The sequence below is a fragment of the Cryptomeria japonica genome, chromosome 8 (assembly GCF_030272615.1).
Source record: "Cryptomeria japonica chromosome 8, Sugi_1.0, whole genome shotgun sequence".
NCBI lineage: Eukaryota > Viridiplantae > Streptophyta > Pinopsida > Cupressales > Cupressaceae > Cryptomeria > Cryptomeria japonica.
The window spans coordinates 738,920,403-738,946,681 of NC_081412.1; the positions used below are offsets into that span (position 1 = coordinate 738,920,403).

General features: G+C 37.1%; 2 protein-coding genes across 5 annotated transcripts in view; one reads left to right on the forward strand and one right to left on the reverse strand.

Annotated features, from left to right (window-relative positions):
• LOC131061451 (K(+) efflux antiporter 2, chloroplastic) overlaps nt 1-26,279 on the forward strand; it is a 211,011-nt gene that overhangs the window by 56,664 nt on the left and 128,068 nt on the right. The gene's annotated exons all lie outside the window — the stretch shown is intronic.
• Nucleotides 5,102-6,107, reverse strand: LOC131061452 (uncharacterized). Its single transcript, XM_057995149.2, has 2 exons — nt 5,945-6,107; nt 5,102-5,840 (listed from the first exon to the last, which is right to left on the reverse strand). The coding sequence occupies exons 1-2, from the start codon at nt 6,054-6,056 to the stop codon at nt 5,326-5,328; spliced, it is 627 nt and encodes a 208-aa protein (XP_057851132.2). The 5' UTR covers nt 6,057-6,107; the 3' UTR covers nt 5,102-5,325.

Consider the following 26,279-nt stretch of genomic DNA (forward strand, 5'->3'; position numbering starts at 1 on the left):
CAGGATGATTGATGTACCTCGCCTTGGAATGCTGGATTGGAAGAAGTTATTCCTGATGATGCTTGACCGAAGAAGGTCGTCCTTGTCGATGCTAGACTGGAGGAGGTCGCTCTTATCCTTGCTTGATCTTCTTTGATAATACTGAGCTGGAGGAGATCATCCTTGTCCTGGACCGGATCTTCTTTGATGAGAGCCTGCCGACTTGTAGATACTCCAGCCTTAGGAGTCGCCATCTTGATACCTACACAACATTTCAAAATTAGTCCCTGAGCATTAAAGGGTAGAAAATAAGACTCAAAAGGAAGATTTAAGATATTAATTAGGAAACTTCATGATAAATCATAGAGTTATCATTTCCTAATTAATTAATCAACACTTAGACTTTTCTAAAAAAAGTGCCCAAAAATCTAGTCTTGAACAAGGATATTAGGATAATTTTGCCATACCTCCTCTCGAGTACTTAACTCTAAGACCTTTTGAAAATGATGCAAGAAAAATGGATTTTGCTAGGCAAAGTTTAAATCATAGCCCTCTCTTGGATGAATTGCGCCTCCATTAGTCTTCAAAAGAATTTCACCCTCCTTAGTCTCCACACTTAGCAAAATTTCGCCTTCAATCTTCTGGATTTCGCTCCTCAAATTGCTCCTCAATTTCGCACTTTAGAAGGGATGAATGAATGATTTGAACTTCAAACAATGCCCCCCTATTATATAGAGCGCTCACCTTCTTTCCATGAGGCTGACCTAGTTTTTTTTTTAATAATAAAATAAGATAATAATCCATTAAAAAGGAGGCCGACTTGCTTGCAAAAGCCAATAAATGTGCTTGAGCGCTCAATTTGTATTTTTAATTTTAAAAATTAATTTTAGTGCCTCCAAGGTGGATTTTTTAATTATTTCAAGGCTTAAAATTAATTTATTAAATGCAAAATGTTTTTAAATTAATGTGAATTTTCATTTTCCAAATGTCTCAAATTTAGCAATTTTGGTGATTTAGTGCAAACTGGAAAATATCAATTTTTGATCAAGGTCTCAATGAAGCTTGCTAGTGATTTCGCCCTGGACCCTCAGCAAGGGTCAGGAGCGATTTTTCAAATTTGGGCTCAATCCATCATCATTTTTCGTGGAAACTTCATTCATCACTAGGTAATGTCCTTCCTCATCCACTCATTCAAGCTTGTTTTGTTTCTGCAAGGCAAAGTGGAGGTTTTTCAAATTTTCGCCTTGGACCCTCAGCAAGGGTCAGGAGCGATTTTTGCCTTTGGGCATCAAAATTTGCACTTTTAACCATCCAACCCAACTTCAAGGCAATTCAAATGTCATTTCACACCCATGTCTAAGCTTGGCCTTGCTCAAATTTTGGAGGAAAAGATAGGTTTTAGGATTTTCGCCCTGGACCTTCAGCAAGGGTCAGGAGCGAATTTCCTTTTCTAGGCTTGGTTTTTCCTTTTTCAAACTCAAAATCACCTCAATTTGACCAAACAAGGCAAGAAATGCCCTCTACTAAGATTTTTGCCTTGGACCCTCAGCAAGGGTCAGGAGCGAAAGTTTGGTTTTAGGCAAAATACTTATTTTTTCAAAGTTAAAACTTCTTCAGGAGGCAAAAGGAAGTTGTTCTTGTTTCACTCATGCCTAAAACTTGACTTTTTTCATTGCAAGATGAGAGCTATTGGGAATTTCGCTCTAGACCCTCTCCAAGGGTCAGGAGCGAAATTGCCTTCCTTGTCCAGAATTCATCATTTTGCATGCCTCCAAACCTTTGAATGATGTTCAACCTTCACTCCAAGAGACCCTGCACATAAAAATTTAGCCAAAATTAGTGACAAATAGGCTCAAATAAGATTTTTGCTCTGGACCCTCAGCAAGGGTCAGGAGCGAAATTCACAATCTAGGCTAAACTACTCAATCTTCAAGTTTCAAATCACTTCATAGGGCAAGGTAAGATCGTTTTCAAGGCCAGGAACAAGGTTTCAAGCTCAAACAAGGTGGCAAATGAAGTTTATGATGAATTTCGCTCTGGACCCTCAGCAAGGGTCAGGAGCGAAATTCCTAATCTTGGCCAAAATTCATCATTTTCTCAAGGTTTTCAAACATTTCCAACTTTCCCTTCAAAATGCCTTGCAAGTCAAAATTTGGTCAAATAAGGCAAGAAATGAGTCCTAGGTTGATTTTCGCCTTGGACCCTTTGGAAGGGTCAGGGGCGAGATTCGCTTTGGACCTCCTGAGAGGGTCAGGAGCGAAATTCGCTTTGGACCCTCAGGAAGGGTCAGGAGCGAAATTTGACTTTTTGAACTCTCCGTCAGGATAATTTTATGGAATATAACATTTAAGTATAAGAATACTTTAAGTTATATTCCATATATACTTTCAGGATGTTTGAGAGTGGTTTCAGACCTCCAGGAGTTATATTGCAAAATCTAGTTTTTGGAGGATTTTCAGTTTTCCAGACTTAGTCAAATTTCAGGATCAGGACAGTCAAATTTCAGGATCAGGACAGTCAAATTTCAGGATCAGGACATTCTAGACTTCATCACTCACCAACTTGACCTAACTCAAGCAGAACCTGCTATCCAGGTGGTCCCCTTGGTGACACTCAAAATGCAAAGGCTAACAGACAAAACCCTAAAAGACCTAGAAAACAAACCCTAAAAAGCAAAAAGCAGGGGTCCCCATTTGCAATGGGGCGATGTGTGAAATGGTCACAACAGTTCCACATAGAGCCGTGACTCTATGCGGTCCACAAAAGCATAGATATATCGGCCCTATCACATTGGGTGGGATATAGATACAACAGTCGATACGATAAGGTGCAGTCGATATACGAAGGTGAAGATCAATATAAGTGTTGTCAATATCATTGATTGATATTAGTACAAGTGCAATCGATATTCTGCAGATATATATATATAGTGTGATCAGCATTAAAGTAAATGCCGAAATATATGTATAGATATTAGTGTGAATAATTCAAAACCAGAGATTTATAAATATAGATGGATTCATATTCTGACTTGAAAGAGATAAGTTCTTTTATGATTGAATAATGTTCGTGAATATCATATGTAGTTATTAATTCATGCAATTACATTATGCGTGTTATTTGTGAATTAACATTGTTAGCAAATGTTTGTTTACAACAAGCTGCATCTGGATATCCTATGGTTAAATTTCTTTAATTTGCTATGAGAAACTTATCCCTTACATACAGGACATCCTTAGGATCACAGCTTGTGAAATTTTAGAGTTCTATTTGTGATGAAGAGATTGGAATTCAGGAGGAACATGCAGAGGACTTTAGTGGAGATACATTAGTACTAATGAGCAGACGATGTACATTCTCAGTAAACCTCTTCTCAGTATAAAGTGTGTGTACTTTCGAGGTAAGTTTGGTATGGTAAAGAATGAAACCCTAGCTGAGATTGAGTCTCAGCATCATTGATTTAGTTATATATAATGTATTCTTCTATTTGAGCAAAGATGTTTAATGTGTAAACTCTTGTTAATACATTTCTCTTTGAAGAGAGACTTAAGGTGAAAGCCCTTATCTCCACCCTCTGATGTGGTTCATGGTGCATGTCATGTGTGTGACGCCATGACAACATGACATGAGAGAATCCGTGATGAATTTCTTGTACTTGTGTGTTTACCCTTTGGATGAGCCATGGTGAATATCATTGTGAGGTGAGGATCTCATAATGATGAGCACTTGTACATCTCACCATTATTGTAAGGTGACGATCTTACAATCTTGGTTGGATGAACCATTATGGTGGATATCATGAGACGTGATATCTATGGATAAGCCATGATGGTTGATATCTCGAGAAGAGATATCTTTTAGTACACCATTATGATGGATATCATGTGACGTGATATGTATGGATATGTCATAATGGTTGATATCTCGAGAAGTAATATCCATGGATATGCTATATTGGTGGATATCATGAGACGTGATATCCGTGGATAAGCCATAATGGTGGATATTACATAAGGAGATAGTCATGGTGGATATTATGTGACGTAATATCTGTGGACATGCCATGAAGTAATATCTATATGCCATAATGGTGGATATCATGAGACGTGATATCCGTGGACAAGCCATAATGGTGGATATTACATTAAGAGAATTATGGTGGATATCATGTGACATGATATCCATGGACATGCCATAACACTTGATATCACAATGAGGTGATATTTTCTCTCACACATATAGTGGAAGCTATTACGTTTTTATCATCACAATGAGGTGGTGTAACTTATTGAAGGATAGATGGATTCCTCCCTAGCTAAGAGGGAGTGTTGAAGTTAGGTAGCAACGGTCAAATGACCCTAACCATTCAAATGTCTAATTGGCCTTACGGCCTTAGACATTTGCATGATTAATCTTTCTCTTCTATCCTTGTATTCTGATCATAGATCAATATACTGTATGATGATCGATTTAATCATCTATATAACTATGGAGTCATACATGCTATTGATCCTATGTATAATTAGTAATAGCTTTATATTACTAATTATACATAGCACTGATTGCATTTATATATATCAATCCGTATGTGCTATGATAAATATTGTTATCATTACATGTTATCGGTTAACTAATTATATCGATTGCAAATTGTGGTTAAACGTCACTTATTATTGATCGCTATTGATTGACATGGCTCCACATAGGAGTCACGACTCTATGTGGAACTATGTCGGTTCCACATAGAGCCGTGACTCTATGCGGTCCACTAAAGCATAGATATATCGACACTATCACATTGGGTGGGATATAGATACAACAATCGATACGATAAGGTGCAGTCGTTTTACGAAGGTGAAGATCAATATAAGTGCTGTCAATATCATTGATTGATATTATTACAAGTGCAATCGATATTCTGCAGATATATATAGTGTGATCAGCATTAAAGTAAATGCTGAAATATATGTATCATAGTTCCTAGACTCGGACTCGGCTCTGACTCGGCAAGGCTGACTCGACTCGTGACTCAGCTCGGACTCGGCAACGACTCGGCAAAATAAGAAAACCCTTGAAATTTAGAGATTTTTAACTATTTAAAACTTGTTTCATACACCCATTATTGAATTAAGCTTAAAGACACTATAACATCATCAAATAGAAGCTAATTTGATCACATACATAAACATACATCCATCACATGCGTAGAAATGTAAATTGTAGCTGAAGGAATTAGAAAACATAGATATATAGAGTTATAAATGTTGTCCAATGTATAATATAAAATCCATGACCACAAATGTTCCCAAACATATATCTAACTGTAAAGTGTAAAAAAAAACAAGTCTATGGCTCAAGCTCTGGCTCAGCCTCGTCTATCTGCCTCCTACAAAGGCGTCTAAGGTAGGTCCTGGATGACTGAGTAGCCATATTCTCTGCCTGTGATGTGCCAGTTTGAGTAGCCATAGGTGCTGTGCCTGATCGTGCTCTATCCTCCTCCTCTGCCATAGCCGCAGCCTCAGCCTCTCTGTCTGCCTGGTCAACCCACTCAAGGTCCTCATCAGTGAAGACTGGATCGGTGGACTCAGTGAGCCAATCGGACTCGGGGTCGACTTCCTCTAGAGTGATTGGAGAGGAGTCATCGTCCAAAATCTGTCTGGTCCTGAGACGGAGGTTGTAATGAACAAAGACTAGATCATTCAACCTCTCCACAGACAATCTATTTTGCCTCTTCGAGTGAATGTGCTCGAACATGCTCCAGTTGCGCTCACATCCAGAAGCGCTGCACGACTGGCTCAATATGCGGATGGCAATTTTTTGAAGGTTTGGGGTTGAAGGCCCAAACATTTGCCACCATCTATCTGAGATAAGGAAAAGAAAAAAACATTAGTCTCATTTCCAACTTTAAAGGTAGATTATAAAATGAAAAATTAAAATGCATGTCATAAACTTTAGAATTTTCTACCTGGCTGCAATTTTGTCCGACCTTCTTTACACAATTGGCTGGCAAAGATTGCCCCTGATGCATTATTAAATGCATCCATCTCAAGAAGTGTAGCTGTGGTATCAGTGACCATCCGTTGTACTACTGAATATAGCCCGCTAAGAACCTCCTCATCCGCTTTGAAATCAGCACAGAAACAAAATGATGGATTGAGGTAATAAGCTGCTGCATGGATGGGCCTATGAAGTTGGTTATGCCATCTTCTATCAATTATGTCCCAAATGGGCCTATACTTATCCTCAACTCCAGCATATATGGATCTAATGGCCTCCTTGGCCCTATCCATGCCCTCATATATGTAGCCCATAGCGGGCTTCTCCCCATCAACAACTCGTAGGAGAACTACTAGGGGCTCAGTGACCTGCAAATAATGTTAAAGAAAAATAGTTAACTCACAAGTGTGCATGAAAATAAGAAAAATTGCAAAGTTGCACAATACAAACAAAACAAAAATATGCATGTAATATTATAAATTTATAAAATTACCTGCACGATCTCTGCACAAGGGATCCAAAAACCTAGCTCATCAAAAATGCAATCTACTACATCCATCCCTGCAGTGGTCGTAGCATAGGATGAGGAAGTCCACTCCTCACCAACAAACATGCGCCTCAAAGATGCCTTTGATTTTAACAAGGATTTCAATGTGAGGAAATTTGAGGCAAATCTCGTTATACCAGGACGAGCCAACTCCCTTTCCCCCGTGTATTGCCTCATAATGCTAAGGACCAATGCATGATTGTAAATAAATTTGCATATATTCTTGGCCCTTTCAACGCATTCTTTCACCCATCCAAGCTTACCTATATCCTCCAGCATGAGGTCAAGGCAATGGGCTGCACATGGAGACCAAAAGATTTTTGGGTGCCTCTCCATCAAAAGTTTTCCTGCAACAATTTTAAATTAGTTAAAGAATTAGATGTGATAACTTATAAGTATCAAGAAATTTTACCATTAATATTTAAAAGTTAAAAACTTAAAAGTTTAAAAGTTAAAACTTAAAACTTAAAAGAAAACTTTTAAAGTTTACTTGCAGCAACATAACTTGCTGCATTATCCGTCACCACTTGCACCACATTTTCTTCCCCCACCTCATCTATAACTTCCTCAATGGCCTCACATAAGTATGCCGCATTTTTGACATGTGAGGAAGCATCGATGGACTTCAAAAACATGGTGGATCCTGAAAATAAAACAAATTAATTATCAATAAATTAGAATGTAAATTATTCAATTTCTATCACAATGCATATAGAGAAGTAAAATGATCAATCACCTCCGCTGGAAACAAGAAAATTTAGGAGTGTTCTATTCCTCCTATCAGTCCAACCATCTGTCATGATGGTGCAACCCTTCTGGCTCCAAGATTGGCGGTGGTCTTCTAGGTCAACTTTCATATCTTCCACCATTTCCAACAAGAGAGGGCCACTCAACTCAGTATCACTGGGGGCTTTAAACCTCGACCCACAAATGGTTACTGCATCAATCATGCGTTGCCAATAAGAAGACCTGTCACAAATTGAAATAGATTAAATAAGAAAAGTTCAATTTCAATTTCAACTTTCAAATTCAAACCATAAAATTTTAAATTTTAATTTAAAACAATCAAATAAAAAAGTACCTGGCTGCAATAAATGGAATGTTGCAGAAGTACCAAAACTTGCAAATTGCTTTTCTTCCTGCATCATGGACCTCCTTGTTCCAAGCCATGCTCTCAAGCGAGGGCTGTGCGCCAGGAGTAGTGCGTGGTACAAAAAAATTGTCTATCTTAGATTTTCGCACTCTAGGACCAAAAGAGTGACTAGGAGTAGGAATAGAAGTACTGGCACTAGCAGAAGCACTAGGACGAAAGGGAGGCATAGAAGAACCCTCTCCAACACAACCTACGGATGCAGCTGTGGATGCGGAGCCAGATGCGGATGTGGGTGGAGGGGAACCAATATGACATAACTCCTCTCTTTGTCTTTTTTTTGTTTGCTTATGTATTTCAAAGTTTTCTAATAAGACGTAACAAAAATGGATTGCTTCAGGAGTTGCCTTGTCACAAGGCTCAGTATCATGACCACGTATGCTAGCAATATGATATTTTAATCTATTTATCCCCCCATGGTTAATTTCCTTACAAAACATACACTTGGTTTGATTTCTTTGTCTACCAGGAAATTCTTCAGTGTATTTCCATGCCTCATCTTTTTGACCATGTTTCCTAGGTGGAGGATTAGGATGAGCCATTAGGAAAAAAAATTGTTTTCAAAACGTGAGGGCTGCTGCAATAAGACAATTTTACAAATCACCATTTAAGCATTGTGTTTGACAAAGTTTTAAATTTAAAATTTTAAACTAATTAAAAAAAATCAGCAAAGACTAATTTGTGCATTGTGTTTTTTCTTGAAAATTTTCAAATTTCAAAGAAAGAAATTAACAATTCAAAAAAATCAGCAAACCCTAGGTTTTTTTTAGAAAAAATTATAAATACATGTATACAATTTTTTCAAAAAAAAAAGTCTAGGGTTTGCTATGCTATTGTTCTATTTATGTCATTGTGATTGAATCATTGAAGTATGCAAGCAGCAATATAGATTTGGAAAGCTGAAGTTTAAAAAAAAATAACAAAAAAATGAAAAAATCCATAAATATAGAAAAAAAACCAACATAAGCAACAAAAATTAACACTTACCTCTTTCAAATTTGTTGACAAGTGTTTGAAATGAGCTCCTTGATGCTCTCAATGCAACTGTAGTGCTGCCCCAATGTGATTTGTGCTAGCTTTTCCCCTCTTCCTGTCTGCTGGTTGCACAACTATGGTTTTCTTTTTTCCTCTCTTCCTCTCTTTTTTCCTCTCTTCCACTCATAAAACTAAATGGCAATCCCTTTTAGGGTTATAACAAAGGCAAATGGCACAAAACATAATAAAATTGTGTTGTGTTTTTTTTAATTTTGCGTCCACTTTTTGCAAGCAGCGCCGGCCAGTTCACGACCCTCGGACTCGGAGAGTCAGAGGGTGACTCGCTGACTTGGCGAGTCAGGCGAGTCACACCCTGTGACTCGTCCGGGCCCGGGTCAGGGTCGTCGTGACCCGGCAGAGGTCACCCGGCCCGCTGACTCGCGCGACTCGCCGCGAGTCTCGGAACTCTGATATGTATAGATATTACTGTGAATGATTCAAAATATCAATAATACAATTATATTCTGTAAATTGAAACATATTGAAATATAATATTGGATTAAATCTAAAGTGACAATACAAATTTAAAATACCATATATATATAAATCTGATCAAAGATTTAACACATTCCTTGATTCATTTTTTATATGCTTTCATCCTTGAAGAGTTTTGCAACATCAAGCTTCAATTGGATTTCAGGTTGGGAATGAAAACTCTCAATCTTCTTTAGTGTATGGACAAAAACCCACTCACTTGCAGTATTGAAGGAGCCTCTTTCAAGCCATTTGGGGTCAAGATTTGGAGGAGATATTATATTTACAGCAAGTTTGTGACATCATCAGCAGATCTGAGTAGTTTGGAGGACATTTCCAGTGAAGTAAGTGCTAAATATTGCTGGCCATACCATTTATAGTAGGGGTGTACCTTCCATTCATGGCCTGTTAGGTCAAATAAATAATTTAGAGGGTTTTAGCAGCATAGTTTGTTCCAGAATTCATTGTTGATGAATAACTTCAGCGAATTTAAAGGATTTTTAGGAGAATTGGAACATGTGGGGTCTACATGAGCATTTCATTGAGAAAAAATGTCAAAATTTGAGAATCTAGCATGGTGACCCTGAAGGATTTGCATTGTACATTCATAATTTGTTTTTGGTAATTATTATTGAGGCAAATAAAACTCATTGGTGCCATTGGTGGCAAATAAAAGCAAATGTATTGGCCAATTCACCAGTTCAAGCAATAAAACCACTCCTATCGGGCTAGTGCTGGACACCTGGTATGCGAGTTTGGCTTTGAATGCTAGAATTTGTTCATTCTTTAAATTCATTATTTGCTGCAATTAAATCAAAATTTTGAGTTTTGATTTCAGTCAATTATTAGTTTGTATTTTGCATTTCTATATCATTTTGCATTGCTCATTGAACAAGCAAAAACCTCAAAACTCATCAAAACCCAAAATACATTCGCAGGTCAAAGATTTCAAGTCAAACCAAAACCATCAGATTGGGCCGAATTCCTAGTCGGCATATTTCAGTGGCATCAAAGCAAGCAATCTCCAGGAAGGGAGGATTGTAATTGGCTCTGATACCACTTTAATATCACCAAACTGGATTTTTTTTGCCTCCTTTATGATGTTTAAGTCTGAAATATATTGTTGACCAACGAATGGAAGGTTGTTTTAATGTGTTTTGATGTTTTTGAGGTTTTTGCTTGTTCAACGAGCGATGCAAAATGATATAGAAATGCAAAATACAAACTAATAATTGACTGAAATCAAAACTCAGAATTCTGATAGGCCTAGCAAATAGATTTTTGGATTGGTGTGTTTTACCCAGGTTTAGCTGAGACCTAGAAATCTATTCAACATCTACACATCTACATTAATAACTTGCATTTCTTCACACTCCACAATATTTTAACACCTACTTTATAAATTCAACTCACAAATATGCAAGATAAACAATAGGTCATTTCCTGTATTGCCATTCTGAAACACATTACAATACTGCAACAGCAACTATAACAAATTGACGAATACAGTGCTCACTCCAATGACAACTGGAATGTCATGCAGCCAAATACAACTAAAGATCTGTGATTTTGAAGCTTGCATACGACCTTCAGGTGATCATCCTGCTAGGTAAAGGGGTTTCTGTCCTCATGCTTGGGTAACCAAGTCTTTCTGTACTCTGGTGTCTGCAAATTTAAGGGCTTTTGTCCGTGGATTTGACTATTCGAACACTAGTGCTTAGAATGATGTTGGTGTTTTGGCTTGAAGAATGGCAAGTAATACCAGAGTAATGAAAATCTTGAAATATATCTCTTTGGTGTATTTGAATAGCTTTGGGAAGAGATCCATTGCCATTGGCCTCTGACATCATTAGCATTAATGGCATCCATCGGTCTGTGTGTGTGGGGCAAAGAAGAGCCTGCAAAAACCTTTGAAGTGGCAACTAAAACTCAATCATTGCATTAATGAAACATGGCCATTATCATCCTTCAAACTGCATGTACTTGGTAATCTGCACTGCTTTTAAGTTTAAAGGTTGCATAGTCAAATTTTGCATTAATGATGTTTATGTGTTATATCAAGAGGTAGGTGAGGTGAACAATGTAAATAGGTGGGAATGTCAAAATTCAGGGGTTGGGTATGCTGCATGATGCATGCTACAGGTTGGGAGTTAGGAAGGCATTCCGGTAGGTAGTGTTTGAAACTTCAATTAGGGTAAAGGAAAGAGCGATTTTGGTGGAAAGGTATGTCATGATGGAAAAGTCCGAAACTTTGACATAATCAAGAAGTGGGGTTGGGTGGAAACACATGCTAGTATGGTATGATTTGAAAGTTCGGCAGAAACCGAGGAGAAATAGAACTTAGATGGAAAGGCATGTTGGTACAATGAACTCTGAAAGTCTGACAACCTATAGAGAGTTAGAGACAGTATTAATTTCTTGAGCAACACACAAATAATATTGGTTTTGTGTTCACTATTTTAAAACATTTGAAACAATACACATTTGAAGGATTGGATTTCCTTCTTATGAAACTACCCAACTCTATACTCAGCAAGTTGTTGAAACAACTTGTAATAGACACAAGTGGAACACAAATAATAAACTTTCTATGTTCCCCCTGCCCATCCCCCCCAAGTGGGAACCTGGTAATTTTTTTTTCATACTTTCAAGTTTCAACTGTAGTTAGCCCAACTCTCATGGTCCATGATCTTAATTCAAATGAAAGGCATGTCTCATCAAGCTTTCATGGTTTTCACACAGGTTTAGTGCAAACCTGGACACAAACAAGAACACCCTCATTTGTTCATCTCATATGGTTTTCTGGATTACCACTAACCTTTTCAAGATCCATGAATTGTATTACACTAGTGTTTTTGTTCATTACAATATTCTACAGTAGGAGGTTACATAAGAAATAACACACATGAATAGAAATAACCACTGTTGTTGATTATGCCACTCGATCTCCAACAACATAGAAAATCGTCATAGCCATTGGAGATGAAATATTGCCCTCCATGATGTGAAGTTTTCAATTATTAAAACTTAAAGGAAAGAGAAACACATACCACAACAAAACACCACCAAAGTAGATAAGCAGCCTTGTCGTTGGTGACTGACGAGAGGATGTTGAGTGTCCTTCCTCCACTGCCTCCTACTTCCAAACTTGAATTTATCTAATACACATATTCTTCATCACTAGGACATGATAACTCTTCATCAGTGGCATAGTTTTTCTAATCACTTTCTTCAGCCAAGAAAGCATGTTGATCTAGTTCGTCATCTAGTAGATCCTATGCCTTTTTCTTACAATTCAAAATTATATGTCCACGTCATTACAATAGAAGCAATTTGTTTTCCCTTTTGAAGTGAAATGCTTGAATTTGTACTTCCCTTTTCTTGAGAGTGAACTTGCTTTTCTATTTACATATAAGACTTCTTCAGATTCAGAGTCTTCATTAAGGTCAAGTAGAGTAGAGATTGTTAGACATTTTGTCATTGATGTCAAGTGGTTTTTATCAAGCCTATGTTTTTCAAGCTAGAGGATTACTCAAAGTAATTTTGGACTGAGTTTGAAGTGATTTTCGAGCTACTGTTTATTCATTAAATCTTCTTATTTTTGCTTGAGGTGCTTGACCTGCTTGCTTGTCTAGTTGAGCTGGTTGGCTGTCTACATCAGCAGGGTGTGTGCTTGCTTGTTCTCCTTGTCAGCTGTCTACTTGTTTTCCAAATCAGAATTATTTACCATGTCATCATGTCAGCTGCTACATGAGATTCTTGCCAAGTCAGCATTGACTTTTCAAAAGAATCGACTTATTTGGATAAGGCTAAGTTTGTTATGTATTCTTTGCATTTATTTAAAGTTTCTAGACGGCTTCACCTTTTTATGGGAGACGGTTACTTATTATATGCACTCAGTGCATATTCTATATCGTGGCTATTTATAATACATGCTTTTAAAGTATACTTATTATCTTCAGAATTGAAATGGTGAGAGTGGTGGCTTAATTCTTATCCTTGTGCAATGCTGTTGTGCGATTTTTGGGGGTATTTTGTGTTATTTTTAGTACTTTCAGATTGAATAAAACTCAGAAAATTAGAATAAGGTTAATTAACTTATTGTTTTCCAGACTTGAGCATAATAAAGGAAATGAAATGCAAAAGACAAAACACAGTTAACCTGGGAAAACCTCCTAGGAGGAAAAACCCAGCCAAAGGATCCTCAGATCTGATTATGATTTTGAATTCAACTGAACATTACATATGATCTCCAGCCTCTTATGAAGTTCGCTGTATGGTCTCCAGCTTCTTATGAAGTTTGCTGCCCTTAATTTGGGATCTGCAGGTGTCTAATGGAGTTCGCTGTCTCCTATTGATGATTTGAAGTTCACTGCCTTTAACTAGGGATCTGCAGATGTCTGATGGAGTTCGCTATCTCCTATTGAGGATCTGCTGCTAACTAATGGAGTTCGCTGTCTACTGTTGAGGATCCGCTGCTAACTAATGGAGTTCGCTGTTTGCCAGATGCCTTTAATATAAAGTTCGCTTTTCACTGAATAAAATTTTCATCTGCCTGAGTTGGAATGATGATAATGAGAAGCAAGAGTCACATTTATAGGAGACTTATTTCCTTTTAACATGTCGGCCTTCATGTATTAACATTATTAATTATATTAATTATATTAATTCCTTTTAATTGAATTGAATAGGGTCGGCCCTATCAAGGAGGCGTGATATGTTTAAGTGTAGCGTGGGAGCCTTTTTAGGTGGGAGCCGAGGAGTATTGGGCCTGGCCCTATATGATGGAGGCGGATTCCAATGTTGGAATCCGCCAGCCCTAATTACAAACAACATTTTGAAAAGATGTTATGGAGCCAAATCATTACTTTTGTGCAGAGCGGATATTTTAAAAGCTTCCGTTTGGAATCTTATTTTGGATGGATATTTTTGTGGCCGAGTTTTTTTGGGAAGAAGCTGTGTAAAGATATTTACTGACTCCTAGAAGTTTTGTTTTTGGTTGGGTGTTAGTTTTGTCGGACGATTTCAGAAATATGATGACTGGAAATGTTTTTTTTGGTTAATTTAAAATTTCCAGCAGACGTGTTTAAAGTGTGTGGATTGCCTTTGCTGTTGTGCGATTTTTTTTCTTTTGCATGCCATATTCTAAGGAGTCGATCTTTATTATATTTGTGGAGTGCCTTCATGGAATGGTTAAGACGTTTTTATGGGAATGTTGGCTGCCGTAATTGTCTATAGGAAAGTCATGTTGGAGATTAATTGAAAATTCTTGATATCACATAAGGAGATTATGTAGTGTGTAGCTGGGTTGTTGAAGTTGGAAGGATTGGGTTATTGTTCTGAGTCGCAACATTTTTGAGAGTTTTTTTTTTCAAAAAGGGGACATGGACTGAAGTATGAATTCGCTCACTGTTCGATGAGTATGAAAGAGAGGTTCAGAGCTGCATTTGGAGGATATTGAAGATTGAAATAATATACAGGGGATATGCTGGTAACAGGACAGTTGATTGAAAGAAGTCAGATGCGAATATAGTGGAGCTGAGAGATCATTCTGAAGAAATGTATTTTTGAAAGGTTGAAAGTTAGGAAGTTGTAATTGAAGTTTCTTAAAATCTTTTATTGAAGTCGATGCTGGATTGAGTTAGCAGAGCTATATTCTGAGGTTGATGTTAGTACTGAGTTGGATGTATCTTCCTGATACGATTTTTAGTGTGGAGTGATGATTTTTGCGGACTACGTTTTCTGAAAAATATACTGATGCTATTTCTGTGAAAGGTTCAAGTAGTCCAGATTCTGAAAAATAATTTAATCTTGAAGTTTGAGATAAATCTGGGGGTTACTGAGCTGACAGCAATATATGTGCTAGTTAAGTCTGAAGATCTGGTCTTTCTAAAAATTCTGATTCTAGTTTGGGGAGTTGGAGCTCTTTATTTCAGTGAGGTTGGTGCCTCTTTCTGCTGGTTGTCTGTGAGTTGGTGCTCACAGTTTTGATCTGGGTTGGTGCCCTTTGTGAGTTGGAGTTCACTTTTGTAAGTTTGGGTTGGTGCCCTTTTATCTGAATTTAATAAGAGCTCATTTGTGCCGTGGTTCTTTACCCGAAAGGGTTTTCCACGAGAAAATTTATGTGTTCTTGTTCATATGCTTACTTATATTTCTTTATCTATATTTTAATGGCTTCATGATTTGTTAAAGGTTTTCAAAATCTCCAATAGTGATTCACCCTCCCCTCTCAGTATTGGCTGCATGTCTGTCAGAGATTATTCCTTTGACACTAATATTTACCTTGCTTGATGTAAACACCATATCAGACATATTCTTAGGCAAACTATTCAAAAGTATTGCTTTGGCATCATCACCCTTTAGTATCTCATTAATGCCAGGTAGCTGATTTAGGAGAGAGTGAAACTTAGTTATATGATCTGCTATTTTTGAACCTTTATGCATCTTCAATCTATACAGTCTCTACTTAAATGTTGTCTTGGCACTTTCGGCTTTAGATCTAAAGAGCTTGTCTAATGACTCCCAAATCTCTTTTGCAGACTTTGTGAAATCCACATTGTGGAAGTACACTTTTGACAAGCTGAGGCCAGTAGTTCCCAATGCTTTTTGATTTTTGATATTCCACTTAGGAAGTTCATTTGCATTTGTTGGTATGACTGAGTTCGGTTTGACAACATCCCAAATATAATTTTTCTATCAAGTGTAACTGCATCTGTATCTACCATGTATGAAAATCTCCACCTTCAAATTTCTTTGGAAACATAATTTATCCATGAATACCCCTCAATCAAAAGAAAATTGAAGGTTTTAGACTCCACTGATAATGCACCTTGATTATAACAATTTTAGCAAATGGACAATACATTCTATAAAAACAACAATACCACCCCTCTTTTTTTTAATACATATATATCCTGAAACTAATATTAATCTTATAACAAAATAAATAATTTTTGGGCTATGGCTTTTTGTTGTGGACTAACATCAACATGAACAGATGTCTCAATACAGCTTTATAATTTAAGGCAATACAATTTTTTGAAATCAATCTTTTTTAATAGAAAAGAAAACATACCTCTCAAATCACAAAGAGCATACCATTGGTTGTAAACCCATAGCTACAAGTATGCCCGCAATAAGAATTGTAGTCGGTGCTTAGCCCAGTCAAGCCTCTGCCCTGGTATCCTCATCCTTTGCTCTCATGAAAACAACCAAGGTTTATGTGCTAAAATGTTACGAAGAATCACTTGCTATAGTGTTCATATCAGAAGAGAATGGATAATAATAATGATGCCCTCTAAAATTCCAATGCTTCAGAATGAAAATGTACAGCAACGTTAAGAATTTAATAGGAAAGATTGTCAATATGACATTTAAATCTCTCCTCCACCACACTGTCAATCACGCCTTATCCTATTAATCATTCTAATCGCCCTTCTATAGGAAGAATAGCCACTAAAAACCCTTGCAGAGGATGTGTGAAGAAGATTGTTCTAATAGAATTGATCAGATAGAGCTCCCAGATTGAAGTTGGGTACTTTAAATCATCATTCTCGTCCACTTATGATTTTCTTTTATTTGTCTTGAGATCAGGATGGTTGACCTCATGGCTATGACAAAATCAATGGCACCAATCAACTGCTGGAAATGCTTGCATACTAGCAACAATGAAGGCTAAAGTTTTCAAAAAATAAATATGAGTTAGAAGAGCTTTTATACCATATTAATTTCTTGAGCAACACACAAATAATATTGATTTGGTTTTATTTGAATAATATCTTTCTCTTTGTGTTATTAATGGTCATTTAAGTTGTTTCTAATTTCGCCTTTAGTTAACGATTGTTTCTTTTAGAAACATTGTCGTTGTATCTCTATTTAAAGGAGCTTTGCCTCCTTGATTAATTGAACAACATCGATTCTTTGAAATCCATATGCTTTTGCATTTGTATTATAGTATCAAAGCAATTAAATATTTTTGAAATTTTTTTGTAATTCTAAAAGTTTTCGAAAGGAATTTTTTAGAAAAAAATTCAAAAGTTTTTAGAAGTGGTTTGCATTCAGTTTGTGGATTTTTTTGCCCTTGATCCGTGTCTATTCACCATTTGTTTTTGCTCAATCTAGTTCATTCATGGCCGCCTAGGGTTTCTGCAATTTTCGACTAGGGTTTTGACCCTTTAGTTCAAGTCAAAATTTTATTCTGGTTGCAGATTCTTGGTGGGTTTTTCAAGACCTCAATTGGGTCGTCATCATATTTTTTGGGGTGCATTGATTTTCGTGCTTCAATTTTTGAGCCGTCGGATCTGCATTCTGATTTTAGATTCTTGGTGGGTTTTTCGAGAGATTTTTTGGGTTGGTCTCAGATTTTTTGGGTGCCTCGTTTTCTGTGCCATCAAATTTGCCTTGGAATTTGTGCCTATACTTGTCTTGATGCATTGAACTTCAAACCTCGGGTTTTGTGCATTCAACATCTTCTCAGTATCTTGATTTTCTTGCCTTGAAAAGAGTGAAGATGGCTTATGGGCATCGATGTTTGTTTCGGTTTTTAATATTTTTTACCTGAAAACAAATTCTGATGGGTTTTAATATTTTTTTCCCTTGAAAAAAGCTGTGGGTTTTAATAATTTTGTCCTCAAAAATTATCTGTGAGTTTTCAAATATTTTTTGTCTATGAAAAAAATCATGGAAGGGTTTATGATTTTTTCCTCAAAAATTGTACTTTGCTGCAGTCTGCTTTTTAGTTGCACTTGGAGTAGTTGTGCAAATATCCACACTAGTCTCTTGTTTGCAGTCTATTTTAGGGTATCTTGCTCATATGCAATAGTTTGGAGGGTTTGTCGATTTTTTCCTCAAAATCAAGACAGTTGTTCTTGGTGTGTCTCTAGTTACAGGGAGGAACACTTCTCCAACATCAGGTTGGACGGTTGGTGTTGTTTTGGCTATCTCCAGAAGTTCTCCAGTTTCTGGGAGGGTCGGTGGCAGACTCATCTCAAGTGGCAAAGTTAGTGGCAGACTCTTGAATTTTGTTGCAGCGTGTTCTGAGAAGAAGGGGGGAACCTTCTATGTTATTTCTCTTGGTAGTTAGACCAATGACCATTAAGGGAGGGTATTAGAATAATATCTTTCTCTTTGTGTTATTAATGGTCATTTAAGTTGTTTCTAATTTCGCCTTTAGTTAACAATTGTTTCTTTTAGAAACATCGTCTTTGTAACTCTATTTAAAGGAGCTTTGTCTCCTTGATTAATTGAACAACATCGATTCTTTGAAATCCACATGCTTTTGCATCTGTATTAGGTTTCACTGTTTTAAAACATTCGAAACAATACACATTTAAAGGATTGGATTTCTGTCTTTCAAAACTACCCAACTCTAGACTTAGCAAGTTTTTGAAACAACTCATAGCAGACACATCACAAGATGACTACTAATAATAGATTTCCAACAGATTTGACAAAAAGCACTCCATAGTTAGAATTTTTTTGAGATCTTTGTTGCTTCTGACACATTGGCAGGCATTTGGGAAATGCCAACAAATCATATTTAGGCTGAGGATTAGCTTGTTGGAGATATTATTGGCAGTTTGTTCCACAAACACAAATTGATTAAAAAGGGGACATTGCAAGTCCACTATTCCCAAAATTGCTTTTCCTCAAGAAATTCAAATTTAGAAAGCTCCAGGTCACCTCATAATTCCCTTAGCAGCCTTTTTAGGTAAGCCCCTCCATTGAATTGTGCATTTTGTGATGACTCTCCTTTTGGACAATGTTTTTAGGAAACTTAATGTTAGTCCCAACTGGTGATGAGAGGGGAGGGGTGAATCAACACTTAATCAAATTTTCACAATTTAACTTTTATCTTAAATCTTCATTCATCTAAGATCCAACAATATACTTAATCACTGAAGTAAAATATGCAAGCATGAAAAGTTGATAGTGACACCAAGGAGTTATCTCGTGGAAACCCAATAGGGAGAAAACCATGGTGTGAGTAGGAACTCACAAAATTTGCACTCTTCTGGAGTACACCCGGTTAAGAGCCATCCCTGTTAGGAGATTACAAAGACACTGTTAGGTGCCACCCGGTTAAGGGATTTTGATCAAGGCCGGTTAGTGCCTTTACCCTGTTAAAGGTAGCCTGGTTAGAGGAACATCAGTTAAGATGTTACCCGGTGAAGGGATTCTACAATAGGGACTTGTTAAAGTCCACCCAGCTAAGGGATTTATGTTGCAGTTGTTAGAAAGCAACAGATGGATGAGCTGCTGAATTAGCTACTGATAGCTTGATCAGATTTCAATATGCATCCCACTCAATACACACTGGTTGTGTCTTCTCTGCACATCATCGGTTTCCTTCTTACACCTTTGGCTATTCACTCAGTCGGTTACCTATCCCTCGACATTGCACTCTGCCGGTCCTCTGTCCTTCGGCTCTGCTCTCGGCCGGTTCTCTGTCCGTTGGCTTTGAACTCAGCCGGTTCTCTGTCCTTCGTTTTTGAACTCAGCCGGTTCTCTTTCCTTCGGCTCTGCACTCAGCCGGTTCTCTGTCTGTTGACTCTGCACTTAGTCGATCTACCTCACACACACACTCAACTGTGCTAACACCTCTTAGCACTTCCTCTCACTCTGCTCTTCACCTTGGATCGCCTTCAACAAGATTTCCTTGTTACAAATTTCATGATCCAAAAACTTTTTGAAAGAGCACAAGAACTCTTTATACATTTTCTATTGACACCTTCAGGTATATCCTCGATCAAATCAATCAAGGATTTTGGAAGATTTCAATTTCAAAATCTCCCACTCTTTCTCTGCGCACCTTACAACAATTCCGCCAAGTGTTCAACCAATTCTGCCACCGCATCTCCCAATGAGAGAAACTTTTGAGTCATGTTCAGCCAAATAAATGCGAACCAAAAAATCTGCATGTAATCATGCTTGATTGCATGATAACTGAAAGTTAAGCTTACCAACAAATGTTTTGGCGTAGACACAAGCTTACCAACTCATCCTTTGCCACCACAATTGAATAACTGATCACTGCTCCGAGATTTATGGTGATCACCTGTCTTCCTTCTGTCATACCGGTGTATTGGTATGCAATTGCACTTCTTATATTACCGGGTCATCCTTTGATTGCCGGTTTGTTGTTCAAATTTCAAGCAAATCTGAGAAAAATTGCACAAGTTATGAAGATTTTGAGTTTTGATCCCATGGTGCCTGAGTTTCATAAAGCCCGCCCTTGATTAAGCGAATGGTGTACAACCTTGGTGAAGTCTGCCCCGCCCAAGAGAATAATCAAGGTGCACATTCCTCACCAAGTCCGCCTAGAACACATTGAATGGTGCATCAAATCGGTGAAGCCCATCCAATCTGCAAGGTAATGTGGTGCATGAAATCTGTCAAGTCCACCCTAGGGAATGGTTGCAAAGTGCACAAGTCAAACAAAGTCCGCCTTGGAGGTGATGAGTCGTGAAGCAAGGTAAGTCCGCCCTCAACATACGAACTGAAGTGTAACAACTAGAGCAAAGTCCACCCTAGAATGGAGGACATCACAATTAGGGTGGTGCATAAGTCAAATCAAGTCCGCCCAGCATCACAAGTAATGGGGCATCAAATCAATGAAGTCCATTGACATAAGGTTCCCAACTCAAGCAAAGTCCGCCCAATTTACAAGGAGTGGTGCATGACTTCAATGAAGTTTGCCTAAGAGCATGGCATATGGTGCCTAACTTAAGACAAGTCCGCCCAGCAACATTTGCAAAAGGGAAACAAAACAAGTAAAGTCCACCTTCATGGTTAAGAAACATGCTAAATAGAAAGAAAAAAAATATTCTCATGGGATGTCAGCAAGATATTCGAACTGGGTGCAGATTTAGAAAGTTTTTGACATGGAAAGAAAGAAGATTAAGTTCGAACCATAAACTGAAAACCAAAATAGAAACTTCCATTCAGAATGAGATTCACAATTCGAACTTGGCAAGGAGATGACAACTCAACTCAAATTGAATTTAGAAACTTCCTTTGCAAACTCAGAAGACTAAAAGACTGAATAGAAACAATTTTTGGAAGATTTCTGAGTTTCTAAATGAAGAATTCGAACTTCAATACAAATACACTTCATTCTTTCATTTTCTCACATGAAGTTCGAGTTTTGGATAGCAAGAGGAGAGAGTTTTAAGAGGTTTTGTGCAGGTTGAAAGGGTTTTTGAGAGAGATTTTGTGGAGGTCTGAGGTTTTCAACAAGTTTACACACAGATTGGAGAAGATTCTTGACTGTTTGAAGAGCAAATTCACAGATTTTCTGAGACAGACCTCTGATTTTCCATCCTAAGTAGCATCTTTCCCCTTCTTTCTCATTCTTTTGAAAGTGAAAATGGGTCTTGTGAGCAGAATATTGGGTTTCTAACCTGATTTTTTTCGAAAGTTTTCAAGGAGAAATAACAAATACAACAGATATTCCTTCTCTTCTTTCTCATTTTTCTGCCCTATAAGTCAGTTAGAATGAACTCAATCAAATTTTCTTGGACTCAGTTTATTCCCAAATTCTGATTTTGGATTGAAATCAGATAGAACTTCTTGAGCTTGGTTATATTCAAAGGTTTTCCTTGAGATTTTCAAAATATCCAAGTGCTGAAAAATCCCCTTTAAAGTGCTAAGTGTTGGAGAAAGAGTAAAATTGTGATACACTTGGCTGCTAACCTTCGAAATTCATGCTCAAAATGAGGATTCTAACTTAATTTCTTTTGGTTTTGCAGGTTTTGGATGAGACCTAAGGCAGGATCATCACAGAAAATACAAATGGAGTTTCAAGCCAAATCCAGAATTGAAGACAATTCCACAAGCAAGATTCGTCCAAGCATAGAGATGGCCAAAACTTGGCTAAGTATGGGAAAAACTATTTCATAGGAAAAATTCCAAATTCCTCCATTATGGCTAAGGCATAGAGGAATTCTTCTCCAAATTCAAGGCACTTGAAAGAATCTCAAGGCATCAAGAAAGAAAAGTCCTCAAACTTGATGAAAAGAATTTTAGACTTCTTGGAGGATTTCATCTACAATACTAGACCTATGGAAGCAATTAGGATAACTTCTTGAAGGATATCATCTCCTAAAAAAATTAAAGACAAGCTCCCAATCAGAATCAGATGGTGACAAGAAGAAACAAATTTTCATACTTAGACAATTTCTTGATAGAAATTAGAGAATTCAACACGCCGAGGTGGCGCCTTGTCATCTTCGAACCAGTCAGATTATTCCAAGTCAGCATGTCCAGGTTCAATGAACCTGACTTATCCATAGAAGCTTCTAGAGGGCACACTTCACAATGTAGCAACCTTCTATTTTTATTGTTGGTTCATATTTAGCAAGAAGGACAAGTGTCCCCAAGTGTAATTTTCTCATTGGTCGAGGGATAGTTAGTTATAACAAACCCTAATTAGGGCTTTGAACTTTTAATTTGAGCCCTTGATCATTGTTCGATCTTTGCCATTCAAAATTTCTGGACTCCTATATAAGGTTGCCTCTTCTCATTTGGAGAGTGTGAGGTTTTTGAAATATTGTTGGAAGAAGGTCATTTTCAGATAACACATTACTTGTGTGCTTTCTTTTAAGGCCTTGTAATCTCTTTTATCTGAATGATTTGCAAGGTTTTCAATTTACTCAACACAATAGTTAGATTTTATTTCATGTTGTTAGATTGAATGCAAGATTTGATAAGTATTGATTTGTGGTGAATCTCCGCTCATACTTTTGATGGACAGATGATTTTTGTTCATCGTGTAAAGTTAGTCTAAGCTTTCCTTTGTGTATGCATTACTTCCAATCATAAGCACATCCCTTGAAGATTGCATCCGCTTTGTGTAGTTGTCCTAAGCGAGGTGAAGCAAAGTGTGGTTTATTGAGTTCACCAAATCAATACCGTCTCTTGAATTCCTAGGAATAGATTAGAATTTCTAAACCGTCTCCTTTTCAGTTTTTCCATGATCCAAGTCCCAAATGATAGAGCTTCATTGTCTAAACCTTCATTGCGAATTGAACAAGCCAAGCGTAAGACCCTTTGTGTATTACTAGCATATCACAACGCCCATTGAGCTTATCCACACATCAAGACCTGACGAAAGAAACCTTGGAATCGCCATATGATCTTCTAGCAATCTTAGCACATGCGGTGATTTTGTTCAAGAGGATAAATTATCTTTGGGCACTTTATTTTAATGTTCGATATATGATAAAACATACAGCAACACTATCTTTGAGCAAGTTCAAGGAACCGGTGAAGGAGAATACAATTTTTATGTGATCAAATATCCTCTAATACTCGTCTAGGATTCGAGGAGCTTCAAGTTTGTACCCTCTATGTCCTTTTGTGTTTTCATATTCACCTGCTGAAGAGGGTAAGCATTTTCTCCTTCTCTTATTGAACTTTTGTTCTTGTTACTTTTGGCATCTAAAGAGTTCGTTCCATTATAAAGAAACTTGAAGAATGAGCACATGACTCACAAGTTGGCGAGAAAACCAGCTTTGATACCATTGTAATGTCTTGGGCTAAATATTAATGGAAAACATTGTTTAATACCTTTGTGAATACTTATGTTATTGGTTCGGGTTCGGGTTCGGGTTTGATGGTTTGGTTCGCGTGTTTGATAAAATTGTTTCAGGGGTGTTAGACATTTTGTTATTGATGTCAAGTGGTTTTTGTCAAGCCTATGTTTTTCAAGCTAGAGGATTGCTCAGAGTATTATTGGACTGAGTTTGAAGTGCTTTTCTAGCTACTGTTTATTCATTAGTTTTTCTCAATTTTGGTTGAGCTGCTTCACGTGTTTGAGCTGCTTGACCTGCTTCAGCTGCTTGGTTGTCTACTTGTGTTGTGTGTTTGTCTCCTTCAGCTAGCTGCTTGTCTTCTTATTGTGCCATGTGTTAGATATTTGCATGTCATCCTTCATTTGTCAAAGGAATTTTTAATATGTGTTTTGTTAATGTATTTTTTAGAGGGGTTGATATTCTTTGAAGTTTAATATTATGGGCTAGCTTCCTAATGCATTTGCTATATTCTGGATGGTGGTATTGTGGTCTAATAACTAGAGGTTCAATTCGTCATTGAAAAGTTTCAAATTGCCAACTGGAGAACATGATGAGAAAGCATACATAGGGACAGCTATTAAAGGGAAGGCAAAGCTGTTACTTGCTCAACTAAGGATTGGTTCACATCATCTCAGATGTGAAACGGGTAGGTGGCAAAGACCCAAAGAGGTCTGGGAGGAGAGAACTTGCTTGTTCTGCAAGGCGGGTGCTATAGAGACTGAACGCCACTTTCTCATTGAGTGCACTGCTTACGATGATATACGTGCTCAATATGAGTTTATCTTGAAAGACGACAACATGTATCATTTATTTGATGAGGACAATATCAACCAAACTGCTAGCTATCTGGTCAAGATTCATAGCAGGAGATCTGACATGGAAAGGAATTCAAAGGGTCTAGTGCTGTGATTTTCTTGGTCCCATAGACTGATCGGTCTCGTGGACGTCATTAAAATCATTCATTCATTCAATAAAATGCCAAACGATTTCTCCTATCTTTAAGCTGTGATAGTTGCCAGTTGTAAGACGTTGGTGTTAAAATACTTTTTCACCAACATTCTCTCACCTTTTCAGGACTGCGTCAGGTATTTAAGTGAGCATACGTTTGTCCTTTGAAAATATTTTTCAGTCAAACCTTTCATCATGGAGTCGTTTTTTTAATGATAGTCTATATCTTTATTGGAGCAGCTATATTAGGCATTTTCAAAACCAATGTGGAAGACATTTTGGCAGAGAATCTTGGCCTTCTAGCTAATAGATTTTTAACGTTTCTGCAGACTTCAGAACTAGACTATTTTTATCGTGGGTTTACTTTTAGCCTGAGGCTGGAATGATCTTTATTGTGACTGGGCGTTGTTGTAAGTGGCATATTTTGATTTGAAGCTGCATTCTGAATGATGTTTTTGGGTGAACGTACCTGAATGATATTAATTGAATCATCGTGAGTTTTGCTAAAGATAGTTACGTGAATTTCTTATCAGGTTGAGCCGTTACAGTCACAAAAAAAATTCACTCAAAAAATAGACTTATACTTCATCACAGTTGTGATTATTTTTATTGGGAGTAGAGATTTTATTTGGACATAACGACTGCATTCAAAAAAAGAGAGGGAATTCTAAAAAGAAGTTTTATTTTGGGGATGGCATTAGAGCATACAGAATACTAAGCAACTGTGATATAATGTATGTATAGAGGTTCAAATACAGACTTTTTGCCAAGGCATATTGAACACAGTAAGGGCTGACTGTTATGTCTGAGAAAAGAGAGCTTATGAACTCAATGATTTGTAATTCTTTGTGGTTGAGCGCATACTTTAGGGGTGTATATTTCCTTGGTGCAGCGTATGTGATTGTGCCCTACATGTTATTCTTAGCGTATGTTTTCTTTAGTGTGATGTGATCGAAGAAGCTGTGAGTGGTAGTTGAGTGGAGCTGCTGTATACAACAAGAAAAGATTGGTGTGAAGGTGTGATCTTAGTTTTAGTGTTTTGAGTTGGTGCTCAATCTGAGGTTGGTGCCTCTGGTGATCAGAGTTGGTGCTCACTTATGTAACCTGGGTTGGTGCCCAGTTATGTTAATGAAAGATTTTATATAGTGTGATTTTTTATTTGTAAGGGTTTTCCATGAGAAATTTTGTGTTTTCCTTGTTAATGATTGCTCTCTCAGTTTTATATCGTAAAATAAAATAAAAATGAAATATATATATGTGTGTGTGTGTGTGTGTGTGTATAAATTAATTTATTTATAGCTTAAAATAAAAAATGTTGGATGTAATATACATATTTTTAATGTAAAAGGATATTTATAAATGCTACACAGAATTAATAATATATAATATTAAAATTATAAAAGAAAGTTAATACTAATTTATAATGTAATATTCTAAAATTAATATATAATGTTACAATATAATAATAAAAAAGATCAATAAATGATAAATATTAGATATCCAGATATTGCTCTCAGGATTCAATTGTGTAGTTTTTAAGTCAAACTTATTGACCCATGAGTTTGACTCGTAAACT